Below are 12020 nucleotides of genomic sequence, written 5' to 3'. Positions count from 1 at the left end.
TTTATATTGCTTAATGTTAACTATAATATTGTGTTAAACCTTGCACTTACAAGTGCTTTCAAAAAAGATTTATGGCCAACATGGAATTAGAATCTTCAAAAAAGAGAGAAAATGGGAAAAACAAAATATTTGAAGAGAAGATGTTGGCTAAAAATTTTCCAAAACCGATATATATATTAAAAAAAATCAACCCATGGAACAAAGATGTTCAGGGAGCCTTCAACAGGGCACATAAAAGCAGACCACATCTAAGTTTATTACCATCAAACCAATAAAAACCAAATATAAAAAGAAAGTCTTCAAACCACCAGAGAAGAGACACTCTACGTGCAGAGTAACAATAAGAATGGGGAACGGACTTCTCATTAAACAAAGGAAACCAGAAGACAACAGAATGACACTGAAAGTGCTGAAAGGTAAAGCTACCAACCTAGAATTCTTATCCAGCAAAAATACACTTCAAAAAAATGAAGGCAAAGTACAGACATTTTTAGACAGGCAAACGCTAAGAGACCTTGTTGGCAGCACATCTTCACCACAATGCTAAATAAAGTTCTTAAGACAGAAGAGAAATTATACCAGATGGAAACCCAGATCTGTAGGATGAAAAATATCACTGAAACCCAAACACAAATATCCAGATGTGAAGGCTGACTAGGAGATAAGTAGGAAGGGAAATAGGGCATAGGAAATAGTATCTACCAAAACCCTGAGGAAGGAAAAGGAGTAGTCCTCTCCGGGCACCAGAGAAGGAAGGACGGTGAGACTGAAGCAAAGAAAACAGCCTGGAGAGTGGTGAGAGCAGGCAGGGCCCAGGTCATAAAGAGGGCTGTAGGCCAGTTCTACCCCATTATAGGCAGTTTTCATCTAAGCAACAGATACATTCCCATCTAAGATCAGCACGCTCGTCTTTTTTGGGGGGGGAGGGGGGACTTTTGGAATTAATGCAAGTTTAATGTAAATTCACAAATCCATAAGCACACCTCTCAAAAGCCTGAATAAATAATACATCTTGCACTCATCCTAATTTCCAGATTAATGTAAAAAATAATTTAAGCCACATTACTCTCTTCTGCATGTAACCTTCCAATGGCCTTTCCACCTTCTCCAAATGAACCTTACGATGACCAACAAGGACTACAGAAAGGGCTCCTTCCACATCCCACCTCCCATTATTAACTGGCCTCATCCCTTCCACTCTCTCTCCTGTCTCAAGGGCCTCCTTGCTGTTCCCCAAACAAGCCAGTATTCCCCCACCTTAGGTAGAAGGTGTGTGGACCACCTTCACGTGATTATCCACAAGGACAGGGATCTTTGTTTTACTGACGTTATCAACATATCCTCAGCAGCTACAAGTACCTGGCATACAGTGAACCCTCTGTATACATTGTTTTAATGGAGTTGAATAAAAAGAAGATCCAGAATAAATGTCCTCGCCAAAATGTGACCCTCACAAGAAAGGGAAGAAAAAAGGGAAGGAGGAAGGGAGGGAAGAAGAAGAAGAAAGGAAGAGAGACAGAGAGAAAGGGAAGAGAAAAAGTTTCACAAATTAGCAAGGAAGGATCTCTACTTTTTACTTGTAAAAGATAAACTGTGGTATTATCTTTGAACTCCTACCCCCCTATCTAAGAGTGATCTATGTGGAGGGAAGTTTGGAGAGATCACTGGTGAATCAGAAAACTTATCCCTGCTTCCCAACCTTGAGCCAAACTTAACCTGCAGTGCTTCTGATTATTACGCAAACTGAATATTGTTATGTACGAGTTATCTACCATACAGGAACATTCTAAGGATTAATGAGACTGTTTTCAAAGTGTTCTAAGAATTGTTTTCCAAAGCTTGCATAAATAACTTTGTCAATAACTAATTAGGAATACGTACATTTACATGTACGTCATCTCAGTTCGGTTCAAAAATTTTTAAGAAACTAATATGGGTCAGAAATATGTTATGGGTAATAAGAAGAGGTTAATTAGATATGTCTCTAAAGCAAACCTTTCACATACTATTTTGATTTACTTACTTTAGTTTCAAAAAAAAAAGGGATTATTCTCCTCATAAATGTGCCTATCTTTTCATCTGTGAGCATGTTTTATATAAAACATCATCAATTATACTGGGTAATAACTTTTTTAAAATCTCAAGATGAAAAAGTTAAACCTACTTCACATATAATGAATTTCTAACAGTCAAAAATTGGAGAAAAATATTGTATTTCTTTTTTTTTCACATACTCCTCTAAATGCTTTCAGGCAGCACGCTAAAACTCCTGCGGCATCAAGCCACGGTGCCCACATCTGCTCTTACAATAAGGAATGATTTAAAAGGCAGAGAACTGTTAGCTTTCCTCTCAGCAATCATTCTCAATAGGGACAGAGCCAATATTTAATAAAAAAGCTTAATAAGTGAAAACAGCGACATAATTTTTATTATGAAATGTATAACCTCAATTATTATTGGTCATTACTATGAGCAATTAGTGAGTTCTTTATCGTATCCTCACAGGTTCCAGATTTGAAGGTTTTCAACTTCTGTTTTAAATCATCTGATTAATCCTTCTATTCTACACATCTTGTAGTTCTTTTGTTGAGGCCAAATTTTTCCCTTGCAAAACCATCTGAGTGAAAGAATATTTTCAAAAGTACACCACATTCTATATTAGAGAGCAAACTGAATAAAGGAAATAGAATTTAAAAGCAAGTAACAATGGACAACTATGTTTTGGTACGTAAACCACTCACTGGCATGATTAACATAACTCTCCTAAGAAAGAGGGATTCCAAGTACCAATCAGTAAGCCCCCAGCAATTTCAGCGAGTACACACTGTGATACCCTAAACAAGTTCACCACAGGTGTGAACGGGTACTACCAGAGTCGTTGCTCCCCTCATATAAAACTTACATACTTTGGGCAACATTTTTAAAATTCCGGTAATAATGGGGTCTGACAATCTCACAGTCTGAAAATCAAAATAAATATCAAATTATAATAAAACAGTTTTTGTTACTTAAGTTCTCACCCTTATTTTACCCAAAATTACAGTTTATTCCCTCAATTTCCCTCCAGTCCCTCACTCAAACCGGTCACTTTTCTACTCGTAAGCTAAGTTACTGATATGAAGTACAAGTATCTACTTGACCATTTCGGTAAAACTAATTCTAATTCTAATCACATTTAGTTTACCCCTTCCTAAGTAGAAAGAGATATCTAAGTATGTTTAAACACACCAAGTAGCTGAAAGGTAACAAAAACAAAACACCCCCCCCCAAAAATAAAGAAGAAGAAGAAGAAGAGGAAGAAGTCATCTTTCAACCTGAAAAATGAACTGAATAGTCCAAATTTCATTGGTATAAACTGAAAAGACTTTGTAATGTAAGTCTTACAATCAAAATTATAAGAAAAACATAAGATCGGGAATTGACAACCTCTAATTTAGACTGAGGGTAACACAGCAGACCTTTCTGCTTCACAGACAGTTGTCTTTAAAACTGCACCTTGACTTCAAATTTTTCTATAATCTCTTTCCTCCAACACCTTATTGTGAACACTCAGTGCTCCTTTCCTTCATTGTTAAGTAGTTACTTCCGATTTCTTAGGTCATTCGCACAGGATCTATGCCTCCACATGTTCTGTGGTCCACACTATGACATTGAGAAGCACCCACAGTCAAGAAGAGGCAAAAAAAAAATGCTTTTTCCTCAAAGTCAGACCAAACCATCTTGCAATGATTTGTCTCAAATGCTCTAATCTATAAGGCCACTCCAGCTTTAAATTTCTGTGATTCTAAATACTAAGCATGTGTTAGTTCAATATCCAATAGTAATCCACTGAACAATAAAAAAAAGTTCAACCTTGACTCTATAGTTAAGTTTTAGTATGATTACTCTTAGGGCTTTGTAACGTGCATATTCAAATATTATACACGCTGAGTTTATAAATGCCTAAAAAGATTGAGTTACTTCACACAAAACAAACTGAGCTTTCTTCTCTTTCTCTCATACAAGATTTACTATGAAAGAAAACCAGGTAGAGATATATTAATAAATATTAATATTCATGTACAACTTTAAAATTCATGTACAATTACGACTGATCTAGTGGAAGGATTTCATTGGCATCCTGAATTTTTATTAGAATTTAAACTAAGTTGGGACACCTGGGTGGCTCAGTTGTTAAGCATCTGCCTTCAGCTCAGGGCACGATCCCGGCATTATGGGATCGAGCCCCACATCAGGCTCCTCTGCTAGGAGGCTGCTTCTTCCTCTCCCACTCCCCCTGCTTGTGTTCCCTCTCTCGCTGGCTGTCTCTATCTCTGTCAACTAACTAAATAAAAATCTTTACACACAAAAAAAGAATTTAAACTAAATAATAATAATAATAATAATAATAATAATAATAATAATAATACAAAGTAACAGTTATATAAGGGTTACTATGTGCCAAACATTGCTTCAGGCACTTTACACTTGCAAATTCATTTAAACTCACCAATAACCCCATGAGATAAGTACCATCATTACAGCCCATTTACAAAGAGGAAACTAAGACAGGTGAGATTAATGATTTGCTCAGGTCAAGGGGTCGCAAAACAGCAAAGCCAGGATTTGAACACAGGTAGCTTGGATCCAGAGTCAATACTTTTTACCATAGTGTTCTCTTTAGAAAGCCCTTGGATATGTGCAAGTTTACAGAATATAATATTCTGCAAAGGAGACTTAAAAATACATCTAAGTTTAATAATATGCATTAAAATAGAAACACACGATATAGCTCCTACAACAAAAAGTTATCACCACACAAGGAAATTAACTTTATCCATGGTTGACTTATTTCTATTATAGCTAAACATGAACTTTCACTTTTAAATTATAAATAAAATTGACACAGACCCACTATTACTTCAAATCCTTAAGAGATATATAACATAAAAGATATAATGTTCATGAAAAGTTAACTTAAAATAAATGCTAGTGTTAAAAAAACTTGAATTAAAATAAGACCAAATATTTAAAGAATGCTACTACAAGCTAAACTTAAAGAAATTAAAGAAACCATAGTTCTGGAAGTAAAATCTCCTAAAATTTTTTTAAAATATCTGACTGACTACTTAAAGAAGAAACTTGTATTTCTAAAAATACAATCCTCTAAAGATTTTGAAAATACTGTTGACTACCTACCTCTCCATGATTGAAAAAGAAGCACAGCACTGTAACCAGGCCTCCTAATCGGCTGCCGCTGGAAAAGAAGATAAAAAACATAAATAACAAAAATCCAGGTCAATCCTAATGAAACCTTGGGATAAAACAATATGATAAAATTCTTCAGTTTATTTCCTTTATAGTATCATTAGTCAAAATAAGTTTCATTTTTAAAAAGTCATCTTCCGTCTTCAAAATGTACCAAAACAGTGAATAAAAAATTGTGACTAGTCATGTTACCAGACATCATGCAACGTGATCTTTTTCTTTCTCTCTCTCTTTTTTTAATCTTTAGTGCCACATATTTATTTGTGTCCTCTAGCAGTTCTCAAACTATTTTTCTAGGGACAAATGATACACATTCAGGAGAAAGGTGAGAAGTGTAGAAAAAGCCTTTGTGGTCATAAAGGCAGAAAACATCACAATGTCTCCTACTCTTGGAAATTCAGAAAGCAAGCCAGCACATTAAAGATTTAATTAATTCAGCAGTATTTCCCAAGCCCACCCCAAGCTACTTTTCTACAGAACATGCTTGGAGAACACTAGTTTACAAAGTTTTATCTTTCATCTGTTTTTAAAACCTTGTAAAAGAACACAAATAGCAAAATATGACCACCAGGCTTCTAACTGTAGCTAAGAAATCACAATACCATAGTTTGGCCGTCCTAACAACTAAACCTTCATTTGCTTAGCTAAGAGTAATGCGTGCCCCCCACTCTCCTCCCACCCTGGCCAGAAGCATCTGGATAGGGGAAAGAAAAGCTGTTTTAGGTCTGTTCCATCATTTCTTTCATCTTTACTCTTGAGGTCTTCTACTCTCTTTAGCTCATGCTTTTTTCTCATTATTTTACCCAAATACCCTTCCTTCTTTTTCTCTACCCAATAAGCATGTGCAGAACATAGACAAGCCAGAGGGGTAACAAGGACTCAGACACAGGTATTCTAGGCCATGCTACTTACTCCTGGGGATGCAGGAATGAGGAAACATGGAGGAGCTACAGGAGGTTGCTGGGCTAATCCGTGCAGCGAGCACACACCCCCTCCGCACCCCCTCCTAACCTCCCAGGAGACAGGAAGGGCTGGCAGCCCCAGCACAGGTGGCCAGTCAGCCTTGGCACAAGACGAGGGTTAAGTCTGCACGTTCAGCGGCAAGTAGTTTATGGAGTTGCCATCTTCCCTACAGAGTCTTGAGCCCCTTGCCGCTCGAGAGAAGAGATGGCAGTGCTAGAAGTTTGAGGAAAGGGGGTTGTCGGAAATACCACTTGGATTTAATGACAGAGTAACGAGGGAAAACAGAAGGGCTGCAGAGCCGTCTAAAGGGATCATGGGAAGTTGGAAGACCACAAATTTACAGGACACTAATGGAATAACTGTGTGATTTTTCTCTACTGCTTATCAGCCTGGACCAGCACAAATGAAATATAAAGGGGCAAAGAAACAGCATATCGGCCAGAAAATGGCTGAAGTGATGAATCACAGAAATAAGAGGGACAGAAAGGCCAGGGAGCGGAAGTCAGGGCTCTCCCCTCAGAGGCCCAGCACACCTTCTTAAAAACATCAACCAACAGGCCAATGCCAGGCTTCATGGCAATTCTAAGACACAGGCTAAATTAAGTGTGAGTTATGGGTTTAAATAAATAAATAGTAATGTTTTGAACTTATGCCAACAAAATAGAAAGGTACAAAGGTCTGTATATTTTAAAAATGGGTTTCCTCATTGCCACCCTTCTCTCAATCTTATTCACCTAAGATACTAATAACATTTGTGTGTGTGCCCATCCTCCCAAATCTTTCTCTATACCATACTTTAATGTGATCATGCTACTAACACCTCTCTGAAATTTGTTCCTTTTCTAATTCATCTATTATAAAGATTATTCCTAATCAATACACATAATCCAAGGCATTCTTCTTCTTTTTTTTTTTTTTAAGATTTCATTCATTTATTTGAGAGAGTGAGAGAGCAAGCGAGAGCATGAGCAGAAGGGTGAGGCAGAGGGGAGAGGCAGAAGCAGACTCCCCGTGGAGTAGAGAGCCCGATGCAGGGCTCGATCCCAGGACCCTGGGACCATGACCCGAGCTGAAGGTAAACGCTCAACCAACTGAGCCATCCAGGCGCCCCAACCCAAGGCGTTCTTGTTAATAGATGTCAAACATTGCATTGTACAAATGTACTACGATTTGTTCAGCTCTTTCCCTATCATCAAACATATAGGTATTTTTTAATTTCTTACTATAACAAAAACATGTTAAAATAAATATCCTTGTATACGTAAATACCAGTGCTTTTATTTCTATAGGACAGACCTAACTGTGAAGCTACCAAGTCAAAGAATGTGAACCAGAAAATGCCATACCAGTCCACAGCACCCCCCACCACAGTGTGTGAAGTGTCTGCTTCTCCAGAACACAGCATCTGATGTGTCCAGACCCTTTTATATTTTGCCCATTGGGTAGGTGGAAACTTTTTTCTCACTGATATTTTGATTTGTACCTCTTGCCTACTAGTTTGGGGCATCATTTTAATGGGTTTTTGGGACAATGTGCATTTTCTCTTCTGTGAATTGTCTGTTTACATTCTTGTCCATTTTTCCATTGGATCACCTGTATCCCTATTCACAGATTAAGGGTATCAATTTTTTGACTGTTATATGTGTGATTAAGTATTTTGATATAAATTATAGTGTATTCTGCCAAAAAGAAATTTTAAATTTGATATAGTTAAATGTCAATATTTTCCTTTATTTCTTCTGCATTCCCTGTCTTGTCTGTGAAAATCTTTCCTACCTCAAAATGACACAGTGTTCTAAACTATCTTCTAGTATCATTGTATTTTACATTTAAATCTTTCACCCACAGAAATGTATGTGTAAAGCCCTAATCTTGTTCTCTTTGAAACAGCCAATTATGCTAACACCATTTATCAAATAAACATTCCTTTTTCTGTTGTAATGAAACTCAGCCTTTACCATACATTAATTTCTCACAGTACTAGAATCTGTTAATTCCAGTCAATTGATTTAATTCTATATTTTTTATATCACAGTGTTTTCATTACTGTAGCATTATGGTAATTTTAACACATGATAAGGAAAGTTCCCCACCCCTAAGTTCTCTTTTAACATTTTTAAGGTAATTCTAACCAGTGCCCCTTCCCACACACAACAATGTGTTGGATTTCTGATCAGATGTCATTAAATTTACATACAATTCTGGAAGAATTGTCATTTATATGACAGTAGGTCTGCCCATTCAGTTGGATAGTATGTCTCTCTCCATTTACCCAATTCTAATTATATTTCTTTAAGTAAAAATGTTATGGACAAGCAATACAGCCACCAGATATCGTAGAGCTAAAACTACTAAAAATAGAGGGATATAAAATCTGATCATAGTACAGTATTTTAACACTTTCAGACTTTGGCAGGTCGTATAAGCTAAAGAAAACATACCAAGGATCTGAATAAGATAATCGATAAGCTCGATTTTATGGATCTATATAGTACTTTGACTATACAGAGAACATACATGATTTGCATAGCACCTGGAGCACCTGGCTGGAAAGACACCTCATCCTCTGATTTTAATCCAAAACAACCGACACAAGAGAGATTGAAAAACAATAGCAACAATGACACTTTAGGAAATTAATGTAAAATTCCCTTTTAAAAATACCCTGAACAGAATAAGGGTCAAAACTGAAATTTTTTAAATTCAATTTTTTTTAATGGCACAGTAAAGACAGGGTCAGGGATAAAAAGAGGACAAGGACAGAAGAATCCCCAGTCCAACTTCCCGACCAAATCTCGTGATGGGGTCTGCTCAAGAAGTCTCCCACCCTCCCTCAAGTGCCATACGACCCGTGGGGCTCTGAGACTGGACATTTTCCCAAAGGCATAATCAGTGTGTCATCACTCCCTTTTCAGCAAATAACCACAAGACAGGTTATGGCCCAGCATCTTCCACAAACACAGATAGCTTTGCTTAACTAACGAGGCAGGCAGATTTTCTGGGACACTTTCATGCCCTGCAGAGCTAGAAGGGGAGAATAAAATTTGCTTCTCTACAAGAAATATCTGACTTACAATCATTTTGAAATGGTGTGACTTGCAGTAAGTCTAAAATAGTGTCCCCAGCATTTACCCCCTTCCCCTCCAGTCCTTACAGACTATCACATAGGTCATTCTATTTTGCTAAACAGAAAAGATGTAATAATCAGAAAACTTAAGACTGATTTTTCCCCCATTACAGTTGATCAGTTGATATTTCAGCATTCCCTAGTGATTAAAAAAAAAAAAAAGCTTCTTCTGCAATATTACCACCAACTGTCAGAAAATATGAAAGCTCCCACTGTGCAAATTTTAAAGTAGTCTAAGTTTGCACATTTACTCATACATCTCATTCACCTTTTGAGCCTCGATTTCCTCAGGTATAAAATGAAGGGGTAAGCGTGTAAAAGAGCTTATAAATACTTTTCAGTTCTGACATTTAATAATTTACAATTCTCTTCTTTCTCACATCTTTAAGTAACATGGATTCAAATCAATCATCGTATTTCAGTAGGCTTAATCACCGACCCTTGTACCTCTATCAAAAAAATGATAAAACGTATGAAGTTCAACATTCAAGGAGAAAAAGTAATAGTTAATTCAAAATGTTATTAAATAACTCTTGGAGTGAGTTATATAACTTTTGCTGTATGAATGCTTATGAAAGAGAAGATCAGAGAATAATGTGGAAATAACTGAATTAAGAGAATTCCAGTCTCAAATTTGATATGAAAGGCCTAAGCACCTTGCTAGCCAGATGAAGAAATGCCCAGCAGGCCTGCTGAGAGCTGAGCATCTTCCCCTAAACTTACACATCCTCTGGCTTCTCTGGAGCATAAAAGAAAGTCACAGAAAGTAAAGGTGAGGAACAAGAATGACAATCAGGAAGGCTAGGAAAGGTCTCAGCTTAGTCCTTCCAGTCTGTGACAGTCAACTAATCAATGCCTTTAATTTAACTCTTTGTCTGCCAGGGCCAAGAAACAGATTTCTACTAGACTGTGAACTTCCCAGTTCATCATGGTAGCTCCCACTGTGCCTAATACCGGGTCTGAGCCTTGTCTATGGTACAGAGTCAAAAGGTACCTGAGGAGTAAATGAGAACATAAAAACTATCCAATCACAAGTTGGCTGGCATTCCTTTTTGAGGAGAGGGGCACTTTCAGTCGCACACACCACACTTTCCATCACTGCTATCCTTGGTCACTGGCCTGGACACAGGCTCCTGCTCATCATCAGCGCCATGTGTCCAGTGGAGCCTCTACGGTGACCCATCCACCACACTGCTTGACTCCCCATCCAGACCTTTTCCTGTGCCCTCAAGAACCTCTGTTCCATGGTGAACAATCCTTCCAGGAACCCTCAGCCTCCACCCGGATGCTTCCCTCTCCAACCTCGAAACCTTACCCTCCTCTGAGGAGAAGTTTCCCCTCCTCATGGCACCATGCTCCTGTATGGCTTAAGGCCCAGGGCTGAGGCCGAAGCTTCCTCTATTGCTACTTTCAGACACCATCTGGGATCTTTCATGAAAGCCTGCTCCTCTGAGCTCACTTCTCCCACTTGCCCCCTCACAGAAGTTCTCTCCCAATACTCCAGTTCATTCTTCATAATTCACATCTGTTCTCCTTCGTCAAGAGCACGTCTAGAGTCTTAACTCACAGAGTCAGGGTCCAGGGTCCCCTGTTTCTCTTTTCCATTCCCTCTATCACACTGAGGTGGCTTTTTGAGAACTTTTCAATGATCCATTTTATGAACTTCTCTAGATTTAATGTCTGCTGCTCTGTACCACTGTGGTCACTCTGATCTGTCTCTGATGTCTTCCTCCTCTGGAATATTTACCTTTCTCTGTCTCCACTCTGTTGGATACACTGAGAAGCCATGCCACTCCATGGCTTCTCAGCTCTTGTCAGAAAAGCCTGTCCATTCTCTTGTAGACATAGCTAGTCACCAGAAAATGCCTTTTCTTCCACAGGACGAACCAACCAGTCACAGAGCATAATGTATTCCTCCTCTGATTTTCTACTCTACTCTATTATTTTCTTTGGTTATTGAAGGTTCATGCTTCTTTGACACCAGAAAGAATTTTTAACTACTTTATTTCTAGATGTGTTCCAGAAGCCCTGAAGGCATGGTAGATTAGTCTGTATGCCAAATCTTCCTTTTGATTTTGCTTACTAACATTCCCCCTTTCTGTCCTCAATAGTGAAAGTGAATAGTCATAGTTAATATAACCAGTTTCTCTATTTTCTTCTCATGATCCAGCCCAAGTTATCTATGAAGTGACTCAGTGTCCTTTTTAGACTCTGTGGCAGAACAGAGTAGCTTTTCATATCAATTCTTTATATCAATCAATCTACACCTTCCCCTTTCCGTACTTGTTTTAAGGCAAAGTTGAACTTATTCTTTATGCCAATTTTGCTTTGCTTCCATTGTTTTATTTGAGATTTTTCTGTTGTTCATGCTTCATTAGAAAATCAAGCATTATTGTTTATGCAGCCTGGATTTTTGGCCAAAAATATGTCTTAAATAAGCTATGAATGACATCAGCTCAAACGTTCTCAGCTCCATGCTGTTGCTGCGGGTTGTTTGTTTTGTTGTTTTTTGCTTTTGGAATGTTCTATTAACTTGGCCTTTTAGCACGTCTTTAATCACTTGCTCTAACAGTTGTATATGAATATTTAAAAGATAAGTATTTCTCTTCAGTATGCATAAATTGATGAAAGTTATTGGTTGAAAATACTGGCATCTTTTCTCTAAAACCTGTCCCTTTTTAGG

The 12020-nt window shown here is 37.8% G+C and overlaps 1 protein-coding gene across 4 annotated transcripts in view; it reads right to left on the bottom strand.

Moving 5' to 3' along the window:
- Window positions 1-12020, bottom strand: part of DPY19L1 (dpy-19 like C-mannosyltransferase 1) — an 89276-nt gene that overhangs the window by 45012 nt on the left and 32244 nt on the right. For all 4 annotated transcript variants that reach the window (XM_045792877.2, XM_045792878.2, XM_087860910.1 and 1 more), the window contains exon 7: window positions 5179-5236. In XM_045792877.2, the coding sequence (XP_045648833.1) occupies window positions 5179-5236 (58 nt within the window). The remainder of the gene's footprint in view (window positions 1-5178; window positions 5237-12020) is intronic.

This window comes from Ursus americanus, chromosome 3, assembly GCF_024610735.1.
Source record: "Ursus americanus isolate L20-20 chromosome 3, mUrsAme1.1.p, whole genome shotgun sequence".
Taxonomy (NCBI): domain Eukaryota; kingdom Metazoa; phylum Chordata; class Mammalia; order Carnivora; family Ursidae; genus Ursus; species Ursus americanus.
This window is presented reverse-complemented; position numbering and strand designations above follow the sequence as displayed.